The 24,909-nt window shown below is 36.1% G+C and overlaps 2 protein-coding genes across 6 annotated transcripts in view; one reads left to right on the plus strand and one right to left on the minus strand.

Moving 5' to 3' along the window:
• Positions 1-381: 381 nt before the first annotated feature.
• LOC112045564 (probable 39S ribosomal protein L23, mitochondrial) lies at positions 382-2,742 on the minus strand. Its single transcript, XM_024081795.2, has 3 exons — positions 2,482-2,742; positions 2,123-2,402; positions 382-644 (listed from the first exon to the last, which is right to left on the minus strand). Exons 1-3 carry the CDS (start codon positions 2,493-2,495, stop codon positions 486-488), a joined length of 453 nt encoding a protein of 150 aa, XP_023937563.1. The 5' UTR covers positions 2,496-2,742; the 3' UTR covers positions 382-485.
• Positions 2,743-2,891: 149 nt separating this feature from the next.
• LOC112055320 (tyrosine-protein phosphatase non-receptor type 9) overlaps positions 2,892-24,909 on the plus strand; it is a 113,775-nt gene continuing 91,757 nt past the window's right edge. Inside the window, exons 1-4 of one of the 5 annotated variants that reach the window (XM_052886571.1) lie at positions 2,892-3,002; positions 18,607-18,828; positions 19,803-19,892; positions 22,650-22,790. In XM_052886571.1, the coding sequence (XP_052742531.1) occupies positions 2,970-3,002; positions 18,607-18,828; positions 19,803-19,892; positions 22,650-22,790 (486 nt within the window). In that variant the 5' untranslated portion in view covers positions 2,892-2,969. Of the gene's footprint in view, positions 3,003-15,732; positions 15,876-18,606; positions 18,829-18,916; positions 18,992-19,084; positions 19,155-19,802; positions 19,893-22,649; positions 22,791-24,909 lie in introns of those variants that run through there. The other 4 variants (XM_052886569.1, XM_052886570.1, XM_052886572.1 and 1 more) reach the window with 4 other exon arrangements.

Raw genomic sequence — 24,909 nt, forward strand, 5'->3', positions numbered from 1 at the left:
TAAGTTTTTCTACTGCCTAGTTCAGAAAAGGAGATTACTATTAGGTTTTTTAGCTACCTAAATCCAAATAACTTGGGTTAAATTGGGCAAGAACTGCAAAGGAAAAGAGTGGGACTCTTTATCTAGAGGAACTATCAGAGAAATACTACAGAAAATAAAGATAATGCTTATTATAATGAAAAAATACAGTTAGTTATCTATTAAAAAATCAGTTTTTCAGGTAAATTATTATTTTTCATCATCAAAAAGAGGTCAAATTAAAAATATAGTCAACTATTTTAAGTTTTTCTTTTATGTGCCACTAATGTAGGTAGTAAAATAATAAATTAAAAAATACTACTTGAGGTGTAAAATGTGAATTCCAAATAATAATTAATATAATATTTTTTTACTTAATTTATTTATTGAACAATATCTACAGTAAGAAATGTTTTATTTATTGTACATTAATTATTCTATTTACTAACTAAACAACTATTAATTTATTAAATAGTGAACCAGCTCGGGACATCTGATCTGTCTTTATTTCTTTGTATGAAACCTTTAAAAGATTTCTTTGCTTCATCTAATGACTTCATGTCATCTTCAGTGTCTCCTTTTTTCTTTTCAAAAATATTAGGAAATTCAAACTTCATTGTTTTAGGCTGAAAAAAAATAATAATTTATTACTATTTTTGTAACAATTACATATAATGCAACCTAGATAGGGAACTTAGGATTTACCTAATTTAACAAAATAGCCAGATTTAAAAGTGTTTTTTCATATTTTATATGTTTGTGAATCACACTTAAATCACTACACAATTTAAAAAAATCTTCCACCATTGGAAAGCTACACTATTAGCGAGTAACAGGAACAAGTGAAACCAGCTAGTATACATACAAGTCTACAACTTTTCGTCTACAGGCTGTTTGACAGATTATTAAATATAGTACTTTAGAAATCCTTAAGCTTTTATGAGACCCTAGTCTTGGGTTATAACTTCTTCACTCAATTTATGTTTTCTGTTCTCCTAATGAGTTCTATTAGTGCTGGTACTCCTATAGACTCCACTAACACTTCACACTGTCAGTTCTGTAGTTGACAAAGTGTTCAATCTATGTATTTTTACTATACATATGTTATATAGTTGGGTTAGTTAAATCATTTATAACTTCAGAATGGTTAAATGGATCTAAAGGTCACATAACATAGCACAGATCGGTCTAGAATACTTTTTAATACTAACTGACACAGCAGTTTCACACATGTAGTTCCCATTCCATAGAATACTTTTTATTATAGATATTTTATTATAGATAAAATATAGCCTATGAAGTGTTCTTGTTATTTGTGAATGTAAAAATAATGTAGCTTTATAGTGGTAAAAGATTTTTTAAAATTGGTTTAGTAGATCCTGTGATTGCCCCCTACAACAGTATACAGTATAGATTTATAAGGAAGGAAAGGAAATGTAGGTGAAACAAAGGGAGCAAACCTTGAACAAAACTAGAAATATTTGTGCATGGGCAAAATTAGTTTGTACGACTATGACTTTATTATAAGCAGTTCTGAATTCATTTGAACTATCTTTGCAAAAGACATTTGTATAGAAATTATAGTCTTAGAAAGTTATTTAAAAACAATATTCGTTTTTCCTTAGAACAATCATCACATCAATATTTCTCATAAATGCACAACTATTTGGGGTCTAACTTATTACTTGAGAGTATTTTTTTTTTGGCATAACTGGGTTCATCTATTATTATGACCTAACAAATGATCTAACTAAAAATGTCTATGTAGTTAGTCTGTACACCATAGAAGTAGGTGCGACAGGATTACCAGCAAAATCTCTATAACTTGTTTAAAGACCTTGGCCTCTCTAGAACTGCAGCTAGTTCTATATTAGAACGGGTGTCCAAAGCTGCTCTAATAGGATCTTACCAAATTTGGCTAGGCAGGGAGAATAACACAAGCAAAGGAGGGGAGTGTTGATCGATCATCAAGGAATTCCTTAACCCTACATCCAGCTCACAAGTCCTGGACTTTGCTTGGAGTTTTTCTCTCTACCACACAATGGACCCGGCACCCGCACGTTGAATCCATGGATTGCTAAGATATTCGTCTCATACAACTCACCAAAGTCACATAAGCAAACTTTATATCATCATCCTTAACAATATAGCCTTTGCCAACATCCTTTCGAAATTTACCCATTGCTATTCTTGTTTTAACTTCGACGACAGGGATATTGTAAATTTTCTCCAAATAGTTCTTTATATCATGTTTCGTCATTTCCATAGAGCAATGAAACTGAACTACGTTTGGTAGCTGGTTCACTGATGACCGAACCAGCTTCATCCAAAAATTGGGCAAAAATACACGCAATTGCGGGTTTCCTCTCTGATACAAGGGGTACCTATAAATAAGAAATACAGACTACAATTATAGTTTTGTCGACGTAAAGTTCTCTGAAAATATTATGGACCCAAACTTACCAGCGAGTAGACATTGTTAGTTAAATAAGTTCGCCTAGTTATATCTCTAATATATTCTTCACATTTAATAAAACGCAGTTGTAAGCGTTATAATTAAGTGTCAAAGTGAATGTAATCACTAAGTTTAGCTTAATTTTGTTTGTATTTCTTTCCTTTTTGTTTTCTATTTTCTAACCTCAAATCTAAAAGAATCGATAAAAACATTAGAAAACCACATATTAATTTACTCTTTGCACAAACCACAGATTAAAACACGACTAATAGATAGTCCACGGACGTCAAAAGATGATAACTGTCATCCTGACATTTTGTTTTACAGATTATAATAACTATGTTTCACAACCACAGGTAAAATGAATAGGATACTTTTGCATTGGCAACATTGTTATTTTGGTTTTTTAAGTGGTGACCAAAGATAAATAACTATGACTCCGATTATAACTTGCTTTTGCTTTTGAGTTTTGACAAACAACAAATCAGTTATAAAAATGGCGGTGGCCTTGTCACCCGATCAAGAGTTGGTAAGTGCAATTTATATTAATTAATATTCATAAAAAGCACTTTTTTTGAAAAATAACTTGCTTCCTTTTCGTATACTGTAGTTGTGCAATAAGTATTTTTACCGATAAGTACTTTTTATAACAGTAAACTGAGAAGTTGAATATGTCATCACTGTTTGTTTTGGTTTCAAAGCATAATCAAAATTGCCGATTTAATAAATAATATAATAATATAATGGACGTATATTTTTAACACGTTGATATATTTTTTATAGGTGAACTATTAACATTTTGTTGCTTCGTAATACTTTTCAGTGTAAATCATTCAGACTGAAACTAAAACGTAAACAAATTTTGGTTGAAGAAATGAGGAATGCTCCACTGTTCTGTGGTTTTCTACCTTTTGCGTACAGTAGTACTTTTTGCAATGTTACTTTTTAAAAATACAATAAGGGCATATTAATAAATTGACAAATGTTTTTTTAAGCTATGAAGGTATGTTGCAAAGTTTTCCTTTATGAAGGAAACTATTATTTATATTTCGCGAAACTATTTCCTCTTATTTTACCTGGAATACTTGTAATTTTTAAAAAAAAATTGAATTTTAATAATTTGTATGAAATGTATGAAAGTTTATCAGTCAGATTAGATTTTAAATAATACAGAGAATATTGCTAAAGCTTGAAGCTTGAAAATCAACCCACAATGAAAAACTTAAGAAAACAAAAATTTAAGAAATTACACTGTCAACTAGACAATGTAACTTTATAAGATTTGAAGAAACTATCCATGGCTGTTAATCTCTTTACTAAGTATTTTTACAGTAACATACACAAACACAGACTTACTCTCTGATCGCTGACTCTCATAGTGTGATAATGAATTTACTCTACAAGAAAGACACCAATAGTGCTAACCTGCAATCAACAACATATCTTGTGAAATATCCAAATGTCAACCAATAGCAGTGCAACCAGAAATATCACTGCCTCAGTGTTGGAACGAAAGAGATGGGGCTGGGACCACTACTGCAATCGGTTAATTTTTTTTTGTTGAAACACACTTCGCTTTGTGTTGGATCTGTGAAGTGTTGCTGTTTGCAAAGTGCAAACAGCAACACTTTTGTTGATTTGTTGATTTTTCAAAGAAGTATTTCAGAGAGGTTGCAGATGACAGGCTAAACACATTGCTGTCATCATTATCAAACCATATTCCGCTCAAAGCTGAGCTCGAGTCAGCTGAGAACTGAGAGGGGTTAGGCCAATAGTCTACCACGGTGCAACCGCTGAACCAGATTCAAACCCACACCCTCCGGAATTGGAGGCAGAGGTCATATCTACTGGGCTATCACGGCTCTTAATTCCCGGCATGGCTTATTAGTGTGTTGTTTCTTTTACTAGCCATGTTTACAGTTTGAAAGTCTGTGAGCAACTAAGAACATGATAATTTATTAAGTCCATGTCTGCTTCTTATTAGTCATGGTCCATAACAGTCTACACGTGCAAAGTCAATTTTTAGACAAAACAATAGAAAGCTTTTTTGCATGATGCCGATAGTCGAGTTCATGGGCTAGGATGATAAAGTGACAAAACACAGCTGTGCGATTTCCAATAATTTAAACGTTGATTGTTGTCATTATTGAGAGTGTCTGTAATGTTATATACAGTGCCATTGGACGAAAGGAAAGCTAAACCATCAATGGGATATGGTCTGGCCTTGTGGCATGCATCACCAGACAGATTTACCACCCTACCCAAAAATACTTACTGCCAAGCAATTCAGTATCCTAGTATAATGCTGCATAGAAACTGTCACGAGGTACTTGTATCTCTTCCAAGTAAGCCTACTTCCATCATAAATGCATTGTCATCATGTAAGATCATAGTTAAGGGCTAACTTGTTATTAAATAACTAATTAAATTTGAGAACCTCCTCCTTTTGGTGCTGGTCCCCGCCAGAGTTACTCCAGCCAACCGACATTACCTCTATATCTAAAGTAACAAATTTCCAATAGTAGATATTCTCTCAATATCAATAAGAACATTATATTTATATACACAATTCATCAGCATATTAGAGACTGTTAGACGTAGGTAGTGGATCCAGTAGGCTGGGTATGGACCCATGACTTCTTGGTGTTGAAGATAGCAATTTTATTAAGATAATAATGATGGTAATGATATCCTCCCATCCCTGAATTTTTTTAATTTTTCTGTCCTCCTGACAATAACAAAAACATCAAAAAAAAATAGTGAAATTGGTCCAGCCGTTCATGCATGATGACGTGACCATAGTCAGGAGAAGGTCCATAAGACAGAAAAAATTTAAAAAGTTCGGAGTAGGGTAGTGGTAGGGTAGGGGTAGGGTAAGGGTAGTTGAAAATGTAGATCGAGTTTCACGCGGAAGAAGTCGCCGGCGTCCGCTAGTTATTAATAAAAACTGAGAGTGATAGTTAAAATATTACTCTATGGCGACCAATTTGTATTAGAGCATTGTGGGTCTAAACTCCATAGTCCATATCCCTTTTCGTTTAAGACCCCTCTCGGTTTGACCCTGTACCTTTTACATTGCAATAAAAGTAATAATGATATAAAAATAACATATTTATTGGTATTTATTTATCAAGAGAGTGTCTCACGAAGGGTCCAGGTATGAGATGAAACGAGAATAATGTGTGAACGGAAGCTGTCGCAATAAATCAGTTCGGTTTAAGTGTGAGTGACGCGGAGAGTGCGTCACTCAGTCGCCCGGCTCATTGAGTGCACCACTCATAACGCCTCCCAATAAGCAACTGCTTTACTACTAATTTGCGTTATCCGATTAGATATTGATATCGGGGCTCCTTCAAATTGTAAAACCTGAATAGGTGCTTTATCTATCTATACTGTATATTATAATTAAATATTGAGAATTTTGTTTTCTGTACCATACAGCTAATATACTTTTATTATTTCGAACAATAATTTCGCCCGCAATTTTGGCCTCTTGAAATTCTGTTTTTTCACAAATCCCGTAGAAACCATGTAAAACTTCTAGATAAAAACGTGTACATACAGCCGAATGAACGAAGGACCTCCTGCTTTTTGGAAATTGGTTAAAAAGTAGCTATGTGTTAAGTTATAATCTATCTCCAAAATCCTATTCCAAAATTCAACCATCTTATTCATTTTATCCATTCGTTTTTGCGTGAAAGTTACAAACATTCTTATTACATACATCCATCCATACAAAGTTAAGCTTTTATCATATCAGACTCCTATGTTGTTGTCATCCTTTAGTATAGACATAGAGGGTATAATCAACATTACGATATATTGTAATAGAGGTAAAATGTATGTCAAGGACATACATAGTGTGAATGTAGATGTAGGTAATAATTAAAATAAAATCACTTTATTGCTAATAAATGCTACAGAATAATATTATAAGAGGAAATAAATTTCCTCTTCCCTGTTATGTTGATAGCTCTAACGTAACTTTGCAAAATTATTGTAGTGGGACAAATTATTAGATTCAAATTCAATAAAAAAAATCGAAGGTGTTTATAATAATACAACAGAAAAGAAGGGTGAAACAGGGGTTGAAAGTTTGTGTGGAAAGTCAAGTTACATTTGTAAAAAATTGTATGTGTACTTCTAGAAAAATAATGTCATTTAAGACTTTTTTTTAATTAGGTATACCTCTAAAGGGTCAAAAAGTTTTTTTTATTATTAAACGTTCATGTTTTGAGTTACTGTTGTACAATACAGTATACAAAAGTACAGTACAGAATACAAAATGCGAAAGTGTAATAATTATAGAAGAGGGTGAAATAGGGGTTAAAAGTTTACATCGAGTTTCACGCGGTGCTGTAATAAGTAGCACAAGCCCTGTGCTTCCTTGGTCTAGTGGTTAGTCTATGTGGATTCCGATCACGATGTCCGTAGGTTTGAGACCTGAGCTGAACTATGAAATACGTACTGAGCTTTTTATCTTTTTTTCAGCAAAAAGTCTCGGCTCGTAGTAGGAATTGGTATTAAAAAATATACTTTATCGACTATTACTTTTTTTTAAATAGTGTTTTTCATATCTTTAATACGACCTATATCCTGTTCCCCTCCAACTAATCGGAAAAGACTGTGTTAGGAGTGGGGACGACAATAGTCTATTGGACGGGGATCGAACCTCAAACTCGACTTCTCGGTGATGAGTCTACGAGTAGCTCCTTTACCGCTTAGCTGTTGAGGCTATTGAATTTTTGCCTCAATAAAATTACTAAATTTATAGCCATGGAATAAAATATTGGTTACATCTATTTAGTTACAATGTAAATATCTGGTCTGTTTAAAGTCGTTTATATATTTTTATGGCATACAATAAAATGCAAAACAGCGTAACTTTACAATATTTCAAGAAACAATTTGGTGCCGATAAGGAATCACTTTAAAACCTTTACCTATACCTAAGTGTCTGCGTTTTATAAGTGAAGTCTGTTGCGTTGTTTGTCATCGTGAGTCATGACCCACACGTAATGAATTCAGAGATCGGTCTGTATTTCGAATCTATACATACTTAATCTCGCATACGCCCCCAACTTCGTGCTCATGGAAAACTTTATCAGACGAATTTCCCAACGTTTTCTCACCCCTTCTCCTTTAAAGTACCCACTTCTATGAAGGAGTCTATTTACCCAGTACATATCATACACAAAAATATGTTTTACTTAGTAGGTGTGGGTAGTTCCAGATATAAGCGTTTAAAACAAACGAACTTTTCCTTATTATAATATTAGTAAATATACTTAAATTGATTTTATGCTAGCTGCTGCCTAGAATTTGTGTTGTTCTTCTGGATCGGACACATGATATTTTATTTCGCTAATAATGTCTTCAGTTCTTCATACAAGCTTTTCATCACCTTCGCGTTGGCCCAATGACCATTATTTACTTTTTTACAAATGCCAAAGTTCATCAAAATTGGTTAATGGAATTGTCGGTTGAACAAAATTAAAAGCATTGATTCGTTCAAATATGTTGATGTGAAAAGGTAGACAGACAGCACTTACGCTTATTTTAACACTTGATTTATTAGTATGGATGTCATATTGACCCTACTCTTGTGTCTTGTGTCAATTACAGTCACCCTTCTCGGTCCATACATCTTTATTAATGTTAATCCTTTCTCTCAACCGGTGTATGTGTATCTACATTTAACAATACCATCGTGATCATCATGTCTCACGGAAAAGTTTAGACCCATCTACTCAAATGTGAGACAGCAAGCTTATAGTTCGATTCGTGCGACTGGACCAACGTCATAACTAGAAAGTGATAAATAACATTCTACAGTGTTCTATTTATAAATAGGAGGTTTTTGGAGGTCCTCCTTTTTGAAGCCTGCTAAAAACCACTCCTCTTAATTTGGAATCGTTGTGAATTTCCTACGAATTGATTACTTAAGTGACTTTATGATCAGTAAATTGATCGGTGATTGAGTTGCTTCAAGCTTTTATTTAACTAGCCCTGTTAGTGTGGGTCAAACCTTGAAAGCTAAATTAGATCCACTTTCTGAGGTTCAATTGGACTCAAATTCGTTTTACTTGCTTAACGTTGGTGCCCTTTGATTGCATACAGATCAGATTCGGGTGATTTAATTGCCACTTTTTACTAAAGCCATACTCGATGTGATGTTTACCAACTAACAAATTAGAAATGAAGGTAGAAAACGCATGACATCTCATACCTAATTTATTTTAAATTGTATTGTTTTAGTTATAAAATGCTATTCGGAAGATATTAAGTATACTCGTGTCTAGTTGTTCTAAGCGTAGAAATCAAATTTATTTCCTTAATTTAGGAACAAGTTAATCAAAATTACAATTAGGTGTGAAATGACTAGCGACCTTACACTATTATTTTAAATTTGTTTGTTGTTAAACATTGCACTGCTAGTTTGGCTTTAGTGTAGGTAGAAATAAAGTCAAGTGTGGTTGTTATGCTACGATTCAGAGATTCTTCTAGCGTAGCTCGTTCCATCGCTCGCTCGGTGACTAAACGTACAGGCACAGTAGATATAATAAGGTACAGGCTTTACTTCTAAAATTTTTATAAAGGTATTTTCATATTGTAGTTTAAAATTTGCTATTGCTACATATAAATGCTGAACTTACCTGCTAACATTCGCTTTTATTGGAAATGTTTTCAAATTGCTTCCCATTGTTAGAATGGTTACGTCACTTGTACTACGTAGTTTCACCTAAGTACTTTGGCGTGGGTATCAGAGGATGTTTCTCAGAACCTTTCTGAGCGTCCATTTCTAATTGGTTCTGGTTATTCATGTCGTTTATTTTGTACGTATAAAAATCTTTACATTTTTTCTGTTCACCTGATGAGCGCGACGAAGCGTGGTTTGTTTCTGTCATGCCCGCTGATTCCGTTTGGCAACACATTGGCCAATGTGTTGCCAAGCAAAGACGCACTTAGAGAGCCGTTCCATAAGTCGTAGTCCTCATGTGTGAGTGTCGTGACCACCTCCATCTCAGATCTTCCTTTCTTAAGGTGTTGTGCCATTTTTTTTCTATCTCCGTCTGTTTGGAGAGCATCGTATATAGTACACTCGAGTGTGGTGCGGATCTGGGCCTTTAGCCATGTGGCAGGTCGATTCTCTTTTTACAAACGCTAACGCTTCGAAAATTAAAAAATGTATGGTAATGATATTCATGATCGACAGGTCACGTGATCAAGTCGATCAGATCTGTCATTCCGAATCGACGTGGGTATAGGCCCTGGTCAGACCAACGCATCGGATTGTGTCCCCGGTGCCTTTTACCTTACACCTTGCCAGTAAAGATACATTTTTCCAGATTGTCTCCGTCTTTCCTGGCAATGTGTTCCAAATAGTACATAATACGTTTGAGGTATGGATGGATGGATATACAATTAGATAGTGTAAAATAACAATAGCAGTGAGTAAACAAAAAATAATGCTAACTTCCGATTTGCGTCATATACGCGGTAAATAACTAAATACAATGTTTGGTTTTACGTGTGCGAGTCGTGGGCGTCTCGAGCGGTTCTTCGATACGGAGCATGGGCGACCTACGCAGTACGACGTCGGGCCCAGGTGTTCAATCTACCCGAGGGCGTGACTTCTGACTCATGTATTGTGACTTTTGTCTTATATAAATATGAATTCGGCTTTCATCTTCACATAAGAACTTATACTTCATAAGAACTTATCTATACTAATATTATAAAGCTGAAGAGTTTTTTTGTTTGTTTGATTGAACGCGCTAATCTCAGGAACTACTGGTCCGATTTGAAAAATACTTTCAGTGATAGATAGCCCATTTATCGAGGAAGGCTATATGCTATATTATATTTAAAAAAAAAATAGGGATCCTTCCTGAAACTCCAATAATGTAACTCAAGGTTTTGTTAACATGGCGCAAAAACTATTGATGTTAGAATAACAAACACAACTTTGCAGAACACGTCATTTTCTACAAAAAATGTCGCGACAGCATATATCTATCTTCCATATTTTAGCAGATATAGTACCTTTGTATTTTAATAAATTATTAAAATTATATACAAAGGTTTACGTCATTATTTACACAACTAAACTTAAATTCTTATCAAAATCAATTACTTAATAATCAAGAGGATATTATAGAGATAAGATTTGCCTTTCACAGTATGTTAATTAGTCATATAGTTTCGGAGATAATACAAAATTTCTAAGACGCAAATATGCCGCTTAAAAACGCCCCGCGGTTTCACCCACATAGTTCCTGTTCCCGAAAGAACACAGAGTAAAAATGACACTCTTCAACTAACTCAGCCTTCGGGTCTCATCAGGCGATGCTTCTGCGCTCGCCCAAACCCCCCGGGGACGCCGTAGTGGTCCCACATCTTCCGCAGAGACATCGGCACTTACTCAACACGAAAAAAAAAGTCATATTATGAGGTTTAAAAACATAAGCCTGTCAACTGTGCCTATGTATTTAAGTTGTAAGTTACCATTTGCGTAACTGAGTACATATATCCGATCCCGACTGTTAAACTCTGTCAGGGAGCGAGGAGAAATGGAAAAGCGTTAGTATTCACGCAAGAGTGACGGTTGGTCTTGGACGGTGATACTTTTCGCCTATGACAGTATGACAGTTGTTGCACATGGTCGCGCGCATACGATCGTGTGCCCCGTACATTGCATAGTAAATAGTCGCTGTTACGACGTGTTGTCTGTATATCTAGTGGTGTATTGTGATATGTGTGTGCGTAGCAGGCGTACTATGACAAAACACTGTATCTAAAAGACGTAAATTTTTGAGAAATTGCAGTGTTAATCTCATATTATTTACTATATACTGAGTATAACAGTTAATTCATTTTATTTTATAATTATTTACAACGTCGGAGTATATGCCCGACTAGTTTAGTGTGTGTGGAACGTGCCACGTTGCAAGAACTAGTTCATGACGAAGGGCCTCGTATGGGTTCGAAATTAGTATGGCATACTCTGACGTTTTATCACTTGAGTTTTACCGTGTTTTATAAAAATCATAATACTTTCAATAGTTTAAAATAAAGTCTAAAATAGTCAACCGATACGTCGTGGTATATCAATTCATTTCTCAGTATTATTGTTATATTTTTTTAACAAAATATAAAGACCTAATTTTTTTATTCTTTACAAGTTCGAGTTTGAATTGACCACAATCTCACCTGATGGTAAGTGATTCAATCTGAGATGGAAGCGGGCTAACTTGTTATTAGGAGTAGGTTGAAAATCCACACGCCTTTCGGTTTCTACACATCGTATCGGAACGCTAAATCATTCATCATAAAAGTCAAAACATTTATGAGTGTCACTACAGAACACTGTATCTGGAGATACAGTGTAATGTCATAGCACGGCAGTAATTCACTCGGTATTGGTACTCGTGGTTAGTGAAAAGGACGCGTGCTATCAGAACATCAGGCCAAGGGTCGTGAGTTGTGTGATTGTATTTGTTGTTATTGAGTTCACTTTAGTGTTTACTCTTTGCTATTATTAAAAAAATCCCCCCCTCCCCCTCCCTTTAATTGTTTGTACGTACAGAGTTTAGTTTCTGTAGGAATACGGGGATAAAATATAGCCTATAGCAATCGGAGATAGTGAGACTTCTCCACAGTAAAATATTTTTTCAAATCAGTAGTTTCAGAGCCTATTCACTGCAAACAAACATACAAACAATCTATCCTCTTTATTATAATTATAATTACCTAGTATAGACTAGCCGACGCAGTTTCACTCGCGTAGTTCCCGTTCTCGTAATAATACGATAAAATAGTAGTCTGTGACACTCGCAAATAACGTGGCTTTCCATATATGTATTTGGAAATTATAGAAGTCGCTCAAACGTGCACTGATAGTAAAATTTTCATTATTGTTTAATTGTTACAAATTAATTACTTATTGACAATTATGATCATAATATAATATTAATTTGTCATTTTTCTCGAATGACCAGACAAGCCCTTGGTGAAACTATTATGACAGACAATAGGTAATTACAATGAGTGCATATTAACATCCGTTAGTCATGTTTGACTATCCACGATTTATCTCTAACAGTGCAACGCTTTGCAAATAAATGCCGATATTGGGAGCATTTAAAGGCCTGATCTCCCGATATTCATTCATTTGAGGTTCGATCTTCCTCATTTTTAATAATAAAAAAAAATTAACCCGACTTTAAAACTTCAAAAGGGATTAAGGTCAGAATTTCATTTCTCCCTTTTGGAGTATGTAGTAGTTCTAAGAAATTTTCAGTAAAAATTCTCAGCCCGGAATTGGAAAGTTGTGTTACAATCTCGTACTCCGTTTTAATTAAATGTATACCTTTGCCTTTTTCAAAACTCATCAAATTGTATGAATAATTTTCCTCTAAAACATGTGTCCGAAAGGACTCTTATTGAATTATGAGTTGTCCCTTTAGTTTTAAAGCTGCGATACGCATATTAAAGTTAAATCCGCCAGCGTGGTTGTCGGCGTTATTACGGTCACCGCACAGGATACACATCCCGGAAGAATTAGCCCCTCCCTTCTAATGTATTTGCGTCCATACACGGCACACGTGACTCTAAGGACCGACGCACACAGCGGGTGAGGACCCAGCTGGATTAAAAACACATTTTGTCTCTAATGTCTTAATTTTACACCAGAAAAAGGAATGGATATATTACAAATGATTAATCAATTGTAACTAAATTTAATTAAAAAAAGATTCCGACGAATTTATTACCTCCTCCTTTTTTTCAAGTCGGTTAAAAATATATTGAACCGTGTATTATATGTATAATGATTTTTCGGAGGAAATTAGGGAAATATTAATATAACTAACCTATGCCATAACATAAATGAAATCTGTCAAAAAATATAGGGTGTAGTGTAGACTGCTTACCAAAAAATTATCATAGGCATGTATTACAAATAGTAATACTCTACTATAATTAATTAATTATCATTATCGTATGCAATACATTGTAAGTACCATAACATGACCTTCCTTCGACGGACAACGTGGTTATTCAATTTTCACCGACAATTTAGAGCTTCAATAGCTCAACGGTAAGAGCGGTCTGACTACTCACCGAGGTTCGATTCCCGCCCCGTTGGTCTATTGTCGTACCTACTCCTAATACAGTCTTTCCCGACTAAGTTGGTGGGGAATGGGAAAATTGGTCATATTAAAAAGAAGAAGATATGGCAAATATTGTTTAAAAAAAATCATGTTAAGAAGAGAGTCAGATAGTTCTTCTAGGTAAAATGTTACTCTTTTCGAATAATTACTGGTTAATATGCGTTTTGTTAATAAAATTCTAAACTTCATACTATCCGTCCATCTGCGGAGGTCTTTATATCCTGCCTTTACTGTACAGTTTAATGCAAGGTTTCCCCTACATATTTTTTTTATTTACACCGAGGTTTCCCTACCTCAACTGAGATAATAATATTTTAGAGTTGACAAAGCATCAACATCAGCACTTTGCGATTAATTTGTTTATTTACATCCTTTTTTAGGAATATAGCGAGGTAATACGGGCATTAGTGAAATAATTTTTAAAATCGGTTTAGTAGTTTCGGAATCTTAACTCTTTATAATATTTGTTTAGATACATACTCTAAAACGTAGCGATAATAATACGGTAGCAATATACTCGAACATACCAAATTTACAGTTTCTCCATTTTGGAAATCGTGGATCATTTTGGAAATCCATTTTGGAAATTTTGGAAATCCTTTGAAAAATATTTAATTATAACAAAATAATAGGGGCCGTTGTCATTTCCAACACACTACTCCGGCTTCTACTATTAAATTAAAAAAAAAACAATACTTATATAACTCGAGCCAGGATTTGAACGTAGAACTTCATACGTTGTCAACCACTAGATCAACGAGGTTACCAGCAGAATATGAGTAGGTACGAATTATTCGGTGAAACGATTCTTTGAATAATGTTTTGGTGTAGTTCTCAATAACAAGGGTTAGCGAAGGTTATGTACGGCTATAAAACTATTAACAAGAATTTGATCGATCATGTCAAATAAGTTGGTAGCACACTGCAGCGAGAAGCGTCGGGCTGTCTAGTGGTAGTACCGACTTGAAGCAATAGACTGTTTAACAGACTTCCAAATGAAAACGAAAACATTTTGCCGACAATTTACGGTATAAATTACGTCATCTAAGGACATCTAGTTTATCAAGTTTACCTACTGATTATTATTTTTTACAATATCACAAGTATCACATTTCCTGAGATTATATGAGCAACAATTGCCTTAGTGAATGCGGCGCTTCCTGTGCGGTTGATCTGTCCTAGGTATACCTATTTGCCGTGCGGTGCTCGTGGCATTCTGCTATAAACGTCAATAAACTTTTTCTTCGAATTTCAATGTAATTTATCCCGCGTTCTCTAGAGGAAAACATTACAACAGTTCTAAGAAGAATTTCTCAAAGGTGATTCATAGCAAATTAAGATGTGCTAATACCGCCATAATGTTTTGCGTTGATACCTGTTTTAGAGGAAATGAGGAAATTCGGTATAAGCTGTCTATACATATAAAAATAATAAATAGTAATAAAAATTATAGATTGTAGTACTATAAAATTATAAAAAGTAGTAGGCAAAAAGAAGCGTACCTAAACTTGAACAGTCATCGTTTTGAACTTATCTGACAGAATAGTATATAAATAAAATGTATTTTGTAATAAATTATAGATATCTCATAATATCATCCCAGTATTGAAAATGTAGTATAAATAATAGACAAATTAGACTAGGACTGTTATTCAAGATTTTTGAAAATTCTAAAAAAGGGTTGAATTTTTTTTTAATATAAATCGTTTATGTTTTGAGTTATAGTTTCGTAAAATGATCAGTGGACTATTTATTATACATACCACATGAAAGAATATAAATAAGAAGGGTGAAATAGGAGTTGAAAGTTTACATCAATGTGTGTGTGTGTGTGTGTATATATTTGTTCCTCTTTTATGCTGCGGTCACTCCGGTTTGGGTGAAATTTTGAATGGAATAGATTTTACTCTAAAATAGGTTACTTTTTATCCCGAAAAATCCATGGTTCCCGCGGGATTTGTGAAAACTGAATTCCACCGCTAATGAAGAGATTAAATTCAAGTAAAGTTTGGTTAGTTGGTAATACAACCTACGCCCGATGTTCTGATAGTGCGAAAGTGTGACGAAATGGTGAAATCTATGTACTGCTTAGCTATACCACCCGCGTCGTGTGCTATAACAAATGGCTGCTTAGTACTTAGCGATCGACAGACATGATATGGACGGACGGCAAGCTAGTTTCTGAAATGGAGTTAGTGATAATAAGGCGATTGTTGATTTTTTTACAGGTAAGCATGGAACTTGTACAGTTCGCATACATATCATTTTCATGTTGGTATCATTAAAGTTGTTTTAGCAACTTTCTAAAATATTTAATCTTCTACTAAGAAGTAAGATACGTGATAGCCCAGTGGATATGACCTCTGCCTCCTATGGGGCATGCACCTCCAACTTTTCAGTTGTGTGCATTTTAAGAAAATTAAATATCACGTGTCTCAAACGGTGAAGAAAAACATCGTGAGGAAACCTGCATACCAGAGAATGTTCTCTGCGTGTGTGAATTCTGCCAATTCGCATTGGGCCAGCGTGGTGGACTATTGGCCTAACCCCTCTCATTCTGAGAGGAGATTCGAGCTCAGCAGTAAGCCGAATATGGGTTGATAACGACGACTAAGAAGTAGTGCTTCGCCAGAGCCAGAAGCCAACCTTCGCTAGTAGAAGAGAAACTTCTAAGTAGACAGTAGTCCGTTTGGTGGACAGGTAGTCTATTTGGAAATTCTTAAAAGTAAGATAAACCCAACATTTAATAGGCCAAACCAGGTCCAAACCGACTTCATAGACACTTCTAAGTAGAATTGCCTCTTCTACTAGCGAAGATTGGTTTTTGGCGTTGCTTCAGCTTCGTAAACTCCCTATCTTTTGCGAGGCGAAATAGTTGGACGGCGCTCGCAATGTACGGTCCACTGTCTTATGTTTCACAACCAAGACATTTTTCTGCGACTAACGCCTCAACGGCAACCTTTGCCATTAAGATGAGCTATAGGAGCACATATCTCGTTCTTGTGCCGTCACGTCATCAACCCATATTCGGCTCACTGCTGAGCTCGAGTCTCTTCTCAGAATGAGAGGGGTTAGGCCAATAGTCCACCACGCTGGCCCAATGCGGATTGGCAGACTTCACACACGCAGACAATTAAGGTAATTCTCTGGTATGCAGGTTTCCTCACGATGTTTTCCTTCACCGATTGCGACACGTGATATTTAATTTCTTAAAATGCACACAACTGAAAAGTTGGAGGTGCATGCCCCGGACCGGATTCGAACCCACACCCTCCGGAATCGGAGGCAGAGGTCATATCCACTGGGCTATCACGGTTCTTGTGCCGTAACACGGAATTATTTCATAAATTAGGGTTATTCTAAAATACAAATTTTTCTCATTAATTTTTCTATGCCTCAAGTGGGGTTCGTAAATCCTCAGTATCCTTTAATACGGTATTAGCTATTAGCTGGTATCTAATAAGTTTCCTAAACGATATGTCGAAACCGGTAATAGCTAACATATTTTATAGAGGAAATTATAATGGTATTTTCTCATTGAAGGATGTAAAGCAATAAGGCCTCGAAAGTGAATTATATTCCTTTTACGATGGCAAACTGAAATACGACACACCCAATCAATCTCTGAATATACGTACCGATTATGAAATAAAATGTAAGAGACTTAGATGGATGAAGATGTATTGTTATCTATATTGGTTTAGATCTTTTAGTCTTGAGGTTGGCATTAATCTGAGTAGAGGTTGAGATTTTACTGAACTGCTGCTTCTATGAAGTCGGTTTGAACCTGGTTTGGCCTATAAAATATTGGGTTTATCTTACTTAAAAAAAATCCAAATAAGACTGCCTGTCCACCAAACGGACTAATGCGGAGCGGAGTTGCACTATGTTAAATAAATAAATGTTAAATTTAATTTATTTAACCCTGCTCCGTTTCTCCGCTTCGCTTACCGGTTTTATATGAATTTTTAACTAGCTCGCAATTCCACTTAAGAAGAGCAGAGATTTTGTGCAATCCTATTGGTTAATATTTCTCCGTTTCTTAGCTCCGCTGCCTCGCTCCGCTTCGGTGGACTAGCAGCCTTATAGACCGGAGTTGAGTAGTTGTGCCTGGGAGTGTCGACTCCGGTTATCATTAAGACTTAATAGCAATTAGTACAAAGTTAAACATTAAGCCCACCACCCCACATTAAACGGGCGTGGCATGTCTTTATTCTATACGTCGTGGAATGAGCTATCCAAAGGAAAATAGTTTTACGACTAGCATTTTCCGAGAATCGCATATTTCAGTTCTAAACGTACAAGCTTTCAGGTTCTAAAACGAGCATTGAGTACGACTACTACAAATGGAGGCAAAATTGGAAAGCTTTTTTAGAATTTTAGTCGCTAACTGCTTCACAAGGTGCTCATATTTTTAACGCATTTTTGTTGAATGTCTTTCTTTTTTCGACTTAATTTTCTTCTAGCTTTTATAGTGTGTGCTCTCTACCTACTGATCGTATTAAAGGCGGTGCACAGTTAAAATATAATATTTAGTAATTTAATTAAAGCTAAATAATCGAATGGGGTGACCATGACATGACATCATGACAACCCGACTTGGGAAGTTCCACAATCGGGTTATAGTTTTTGGATAGAAGTTTTACTTTAGTCGTGTGGTCTGCACACTCGTTTTTAAAGTCTCTCATTTATTTATTTCTCCTTTTTTTAAAATTTTTAAAAATGTTATACATAGAATATACAAAACACTATAAAAAACTTATGAAAAAAAAAAAAATTCAACCCTCCCGCTGCGGGACATTTGAGTGCCCAAGCAACCGGTGGTCAGGGCTCCAGAGTGAGAAACCTCCTCACAATACGCGCCGTCTCAAGAATCACTGCCTTTTCTATCCGACTCTTGATCCAACAGTTAAGCGAAAGTAAAATAAATATTTAAATACTATTATTTTTTAATTCCAGGCAACGAAGGAGTTCCTGGACACTTTGAACGACACGGGCGCGGCGTGCGTGTCGCGGGCCATCGCGATCAAGTTCCTGTTGGCGCGCAAGTTCGATGTGGCGCGCGCGCACTCGCTGTGGCGCCAGCACGAGGCCACGCGACGCCGCGAGGGCCTCACCAAGTTCGAGCCCTTCGAGGACCCGCTCAAGAGCGAGCTGCAAACTGGAAAGTTCACTATACTGGTGAGCATATCTGAACACTATCTTTAGCCTATTTTACAAAAAGGCTTCATTAACTTCAATGTGACGCTAGTATGTTGCCATGCGGCGCGAGGACCTCACCAAGTTCGAGCCCTTCGAGGACCCGCTCAAGAGCGAGCTGCAAACTGGAAAGTTCACTATACTGGTGAGCATATCTGAACACTATCTTTAGCCTATTTTACAAAAAGGCTTCATTAACTTCAATGTGACGCTAGTATGTTGCCATGCGGCGCGAGGGCCTCACCAAGTTCGAGCCCTTCGAGGACCCGCTCAAGGGCGAGCTGCAAACTGGAAAGTTCACTATACTGGTGAGCATATCTCAACTAGAGATGGCAACATTCTTTAACAAAATATAGTACGCTTAAATAAAATAAAGTATTTAGGCAAAAAATCAACATTTATTAAAAAAAAAACATTTTTTTTGTACTCTTGTTGCATTTTTTAAGATTTATTTGTCTGAATTCTTTTTGTAAAAAGATTTTTTTTTTAATTTTTGAAAACAAAATGATATTTTTTTTCATTTTGTTACTTAGTAATATAGACAAGTCCGGATAGGCTAGAAGCTATTGCATCTTTCGAAAACTATTATTCATAGAGATTTAAAATGAAATTTTTTCAAGATTTAGTATTCTTATATATATATATATATATATATAGTACGCAGACTCAAAATATAGTACAATACTATATATTATAGAACGGTTGCCAACCCTAATCTGAATATTATAATTACTCTATTTACAAAAAGGTCCCGTTAACGATATGGCGCCTAGCACACACTCGGTGAGGCTACGCGGTGTCTCGTGTGATAGAGCCAATTAATTTTTTTTTGTATATTTGATAGGTATGACGATAGGTCCCCCTCCTCTCATTTTTTGATGGAAATGTATATGACAGAACTACGTTTGCCGGGTCAGACAGTAACTAATAATAATACGTGCACATGTTTGTTACAGCCGACTCGAGACGCGACGGGCGCAGCCATCGCGGTGTTCACTGCCAACAAACACTTTCCTACGCAGACGTCGCACCAAACCACTCTACAGGTATGTGCCGCGGTTTCACCCACGTAGTTCTCATTCTTGTGGGTATACGGGCATAAATATAGCCTATGTTACTCGTTGATAAAGTAGGTTTGAAAGAACTTTTAAAATCCAGTCCAGTAGTTTCGCAGCCTGATGGTCATCATGGATGGATTTCGAATCATCACAGCGAATGAGATCTTTCTTTTTAAACATAGATAGTATCTTAGGCCTCAGACAACCTTACTAATATTCCATGTTCCATACTTTGTACTTAAGTCCGGCCGCTCACAGATTGCGTTTCTGACAAGTTTCCTCGTTAAGTTGCAAGGCGCCTCGTTATTTTGTCTCATCAGACATAATATGAGACAAAATAACGAGGCTATGTATTTGTATATGTTTGTCCCATACGCTCACGACTTGTCAGAAACGCAATCTCTGAGCGGCCGGACATTAGAGGCTAAAGAGTTGTCATCCAAGCAGAAAGTACTACTGCTATGCCTTTTTCCTGCCACCAATTTACATTGATGAACTTCTAAAGTCTATAATATTTTTTGGTGAAATTATTAGAGGCACATGAGGATTAACACTGTGATAAATCAGGTTTTTGGATGGTTCCTTCTTCCTAGTGATCTAGAATGGTGTTCAAATGTCCTCCAAAAGGTTGCTCTGTTATAGTTATTTTCATTCAACATGCAATGTTGAATATTGAATTTCGAAGTGAAAGGACTCAAGAGGAGAGGAAGACCAAAGAAGAGATGGTCGGAGTGTGTGAAAGAGGATTTGTGTGTAAAGGGAGTGGATAATGAGTTGACAAGTAAAAGAGAGTAATAAAAATTGACATATTTTGTCGACCCCACTTGAGTGGGATACGGGAAGGGAGATGATGATTGAATAAAAATATTCGTACTAATGAATTGATTCTTTCAGAAAATAATAAATAGTAATTAATAACAACGATTATATTATGATAAAGCAGGGCAAACATTTTTTCTAAATAGGTTAGAAAAAGGTGTGCCTGTCATATACAACCTTTCGAATCTTTTCTTCCTTTATGATTCATAACCCTTTAAGCAATATAACAATTTCCTTTGTATCTCATCTTGTATTGTGCCAGCCAAGCTACGCCTACGTGAACGACACAAAGTCTGGATTATGAAAATTGTTGTTACATCGTACCCTCGGCGCTGTTCATGTTGATACGCGGACGCGGTGGCGAGCGCGGTCACAAAATATCATATATAATATGCAAATGTTCACGTGCAAACCGCAGGTTCTATTTTTTATTCACGATCTCACCTGCTGGTAAGTGATGATGCAATCTAAGATGAAAGAAGGCTAACTTGTAAGGCGTAGGATGAGAATCTGCAGCCATTTTGTTTTCCATCGACATCGTACCGGAACGCTAAATCGCTTGGTGGTACCTCTTCGGTAGGGTGGTACCTAAATGGCTAGTGATTTTACGCCTATTTATAATTTTAATTAACTTGCTCCTAATAGATTAGGTATAAATGAAATGACATGCATTGAGTTTGGCTTCAGTATAGAGGCAGCGCGTTCGCGGGCATGACAAATTTAATTTATGATGTTGTTTTTGTATGTTCACGTCAAACTACCGGAGAAGCTCGTGATTGACTCATGATGTCAGCTAAGTTCATTCAATTTGAACTTGTCGCTATAAACGGTAGCACATTTTCTCTCGATTTACTATATGAATATAAATAAATGCCATACAATTCTTTACTAATTTCGTGTATTTATTTCGAAAATGCATACCTAAGGATGATGGACCTTGAGTATAATTGAAGTAAAATGAAAAACCGACGTCCATATTTTTAACCCTTGCCAATACACCTGGCTAACACAACATGGAGACTGACTCGTTTTGCGTGCGTCCGCTATCGCACTCGCCACCGCGTCCGCGCCCGCTTGTTGTACGTGAACAAGCACTAAAGGGTAGGTTATTTCGTAGAACGTGTTTTTCTTTGAATTGTACACCCGTCAATACGTGGGTGTATTGAGGAAATTTATCTAGGTGAAATAATGTGTACTGTACACGTGCTAACTTTTCTTTATATACCTACGAATAAAAGCTATCGTTTGCGGCTTCGCTCGTGTGTAGAAGTTTCAATTTACACTTTACATTTCTTGGGAACAGTACTTTCTGATTGAAAATAACATAGGGATAGCTACCATAACCTAACTATTTAATTTATATATATTTAATTTATTGGTGTTTAATATTTTCGATGTTTGAGTTTACCTCATCCCTCTCAAAAACGACAGACAATATTATCTAGTGAATTTGGGTGCGATACAACTCCATAGCTAATTAATCTGTGACTCTAAAATATAGTTCAGCATATTCTCGACAACGACTCTTTTTAGGATTCCGTAATATTATTTACTTGCTTACTTCCTTCGGCGCTACAAGCCTTTGTGGGTCTTGGCCTCCTCTACCACTTTACTCCATCCATTTCTATTGCTTGCATTTTTTTCCCATGCAGATTTTTTGCAGGTCCTCTTTAACACAATCTAGCCATCTTTTTTAGGTCTTCCTTTTAATCTTTTTACCTGTGGCCTCCATTTTGTCATCACTTTAGGCCCTTATGGCATTCTCTCTACGTGCCCTAGCCACTGAAGACGTTGGGCTTTACAATGTCGCACTATTGTTTCGCCTTTCAATAGGTTTTCCAATTCGTGGTTCATTCTATGGCGATAGGTTCCGTCTATTCCGTAATATTAATAAATATATATAAAATGGAAACATACTGTGTCCAGGGCCTCGTGTACCAGTTGGACGTGGCGCTGCAGTCGATCGAGACGCAGCGCGCCGGCCTCGTGTTCATATACGACATGACGGACTCCAAGTACACCAACTTCGACTACGAACTGTCGCAGAAGATACTCACCATGCTCAAGGTAAGTGCTGCTTATTGTTCATTGCGTGTGAAGCAAAAAACCAAATAATCATTATTGGTAGCTTAAGTTTGTCAACATGAGAACGAACTTTTTCAAGTTAATGTTCCAACATGTTAATGGTTTATAAACTTTTTAATACGAAATTTTAGGCACACAGAGAAAAAAAAGCAAGTACAAATATTATGCGTAAGTCCAGGATCCGTGGAGCATTTTTACAATTGATCAAGTTAATTTTCCGTGAGTTTTATATTTACTATTTTTTTTTTCTGGTAGCTAATTGGGTTACCAGGTAATAAAAATTCCTGAGTGTCGGAACGCGAAAATGTACCACGTAATTTGTAGGACATTGTGGCTGTTAACTATTAATTAAGCAACAGTAAGTAAACAGCTGATTTTGCTGAGCAGACGCTAAGAAATGTTTTTGATCAATTCTATCCCCAAGGGGATAAAATAGGGCATGAAAGTTTGAATGAAATTTTGTCAATTTTAAACCGATCGGGCTTTTAGACTTAGTATGCATAAAGCTACTATACGTAGGCATCCCCTAAGAAAGTATTTTGATATTATGTTACGGCTACTGAAGTGATTTTGCTAAAATTTGGAATAGGAGTAGGTTTTACTCTGGATTAATACATAGGCTACTTTCATCCCGGAAATCCGTGGTTCCCGCGGGAATTGTGAATAACTAAATTCCACGCAGAAGAAGTCGCGAGCGTCCGGTAGTTAGTAAGTATTAGTAATTTAATAGAGCCCAAGGACCATTAAGCATAATATAGGTATCGCTTGGTATCCATAAATAGTAGTGAGTGCTAAAGTTGTTTCTCGTTAGTCGTTAGAGGCCGAGTATTGACAAGTTCACGTCGACGAGTGATCCTGTTACCCAACTATCCCGAACTTCCTCTAATGTCCGCAACTACTCCATATCAGTTTCAATAACTTCATTATATCGCAAGGACCAAGGTCCCAAGGCCGGACCCAAACTTACATTATGAGAATGCCAAGTATAGGTATTATTTTTCCTTGCGTGATTACACATTTTTTTTTTAAATATTTGCCTTATCTATTTATAAATATGACCAATTTTCTCAGTTCCCTCCAACTAGTCGGAAAAGTAGGAGTGAGTACAATATAATGTAATATTTCTATACGAATATTATAAAGAGGTAAAGTTTGTAGTGTTGTGAGGGGTGATCTCTAGATCTACTGAGCCAATTTTGAAAATTCTTTTTCTTCTAGAAAGACCCGTTGTTTGTATGTATTTTAGTTGACTATATTTTATCCCCGTATTCTCACGGGAACGGGAACTAGGCGGGTGAAATCGTGGGCCGTCTGCTAGTAGTCAATTTAATCCACTGGGTGGGGATCGAACAAAAACCTCTGGATTATTAGTCCGTTAAAACCTATTGAGGGTTTTTTATTTACATTTAAATGTTGTGCTCATGCAATGTCTATGTGCGGCTTCATTTAGATGTGACGTCGCACGGAAAATTACTTTGTCCGTTACTCTATATGTCTATGTGTCGATGTTATGAAATGCCAATTCGTCTAAATTGCCGCCACGAGGTATCTCAAGACATTGTCGACCACTGGCGTTAACATACGACCAACACGATAATGTCGTGAAGAGAAACAGACAAATTCAACCAATGGCGGCGCATCCAGAAATATTGCTATCTCTTTTATTGCGTTGGGACGAAAGAGATGGGACTGGGACAACTCCTCCGCCATTGGAAATCGATATTTTCGATTAGTTGGATCGCTGTTGATAGATAATATTTTGTTTTCCTATGTTATGTCGTTGACGCATTGCTAATTGCTAGGCCAATTGATTGAAATAGGCTAGTTATTGGCGTATATATATCTCAAAAAAAAAATGGAATTTCCAAAATTCAGTAGAACCAGAGACTACAACCTACAACACCACAAACTACTGCTTTACAATATTAGTTTATATACTCAGAGGCATAATTATCCGCCCACTTTTATTATGACGCCAGTATATTAAAGTGGGCAGATTTTTCAGTTTTGTAAACCCCTTTTATACAACCCTTTTACAATCTACTAATATATCGCCTTTCCCTTAGGTTACGCCCCAATTGTTAAATTTTCAAATACCCTT

Source organism: Bicyclus anynana, chromosome 17, assembly GCF_947172395.1.
Source record: "Bicyclus anynana chromosome 17, ilBicAnyn1.1, whole genome shotgun sequence".
Classification (NCBI taxonomy): domain Eukaryota; kingdom Metazoa; phylum Arthropoda; class Insecta; order Lepidoptera; family Nymphalidae; genus Bicyclus; species Bicyclus anynana.

What these genes read in the sequence shown, in the direction of transcription:
- LOC112045564 (XM_024081795.2), bottom strand. An exon ending in AGTTTGCTTATGTGACTTTG is followed by an intron (nt 645 to 2,122) that starts GTGAGTTGTATG and finishes ATTTTTTTTCAG; the next exon opens with CCTAAAACAATGAAGTTTGA.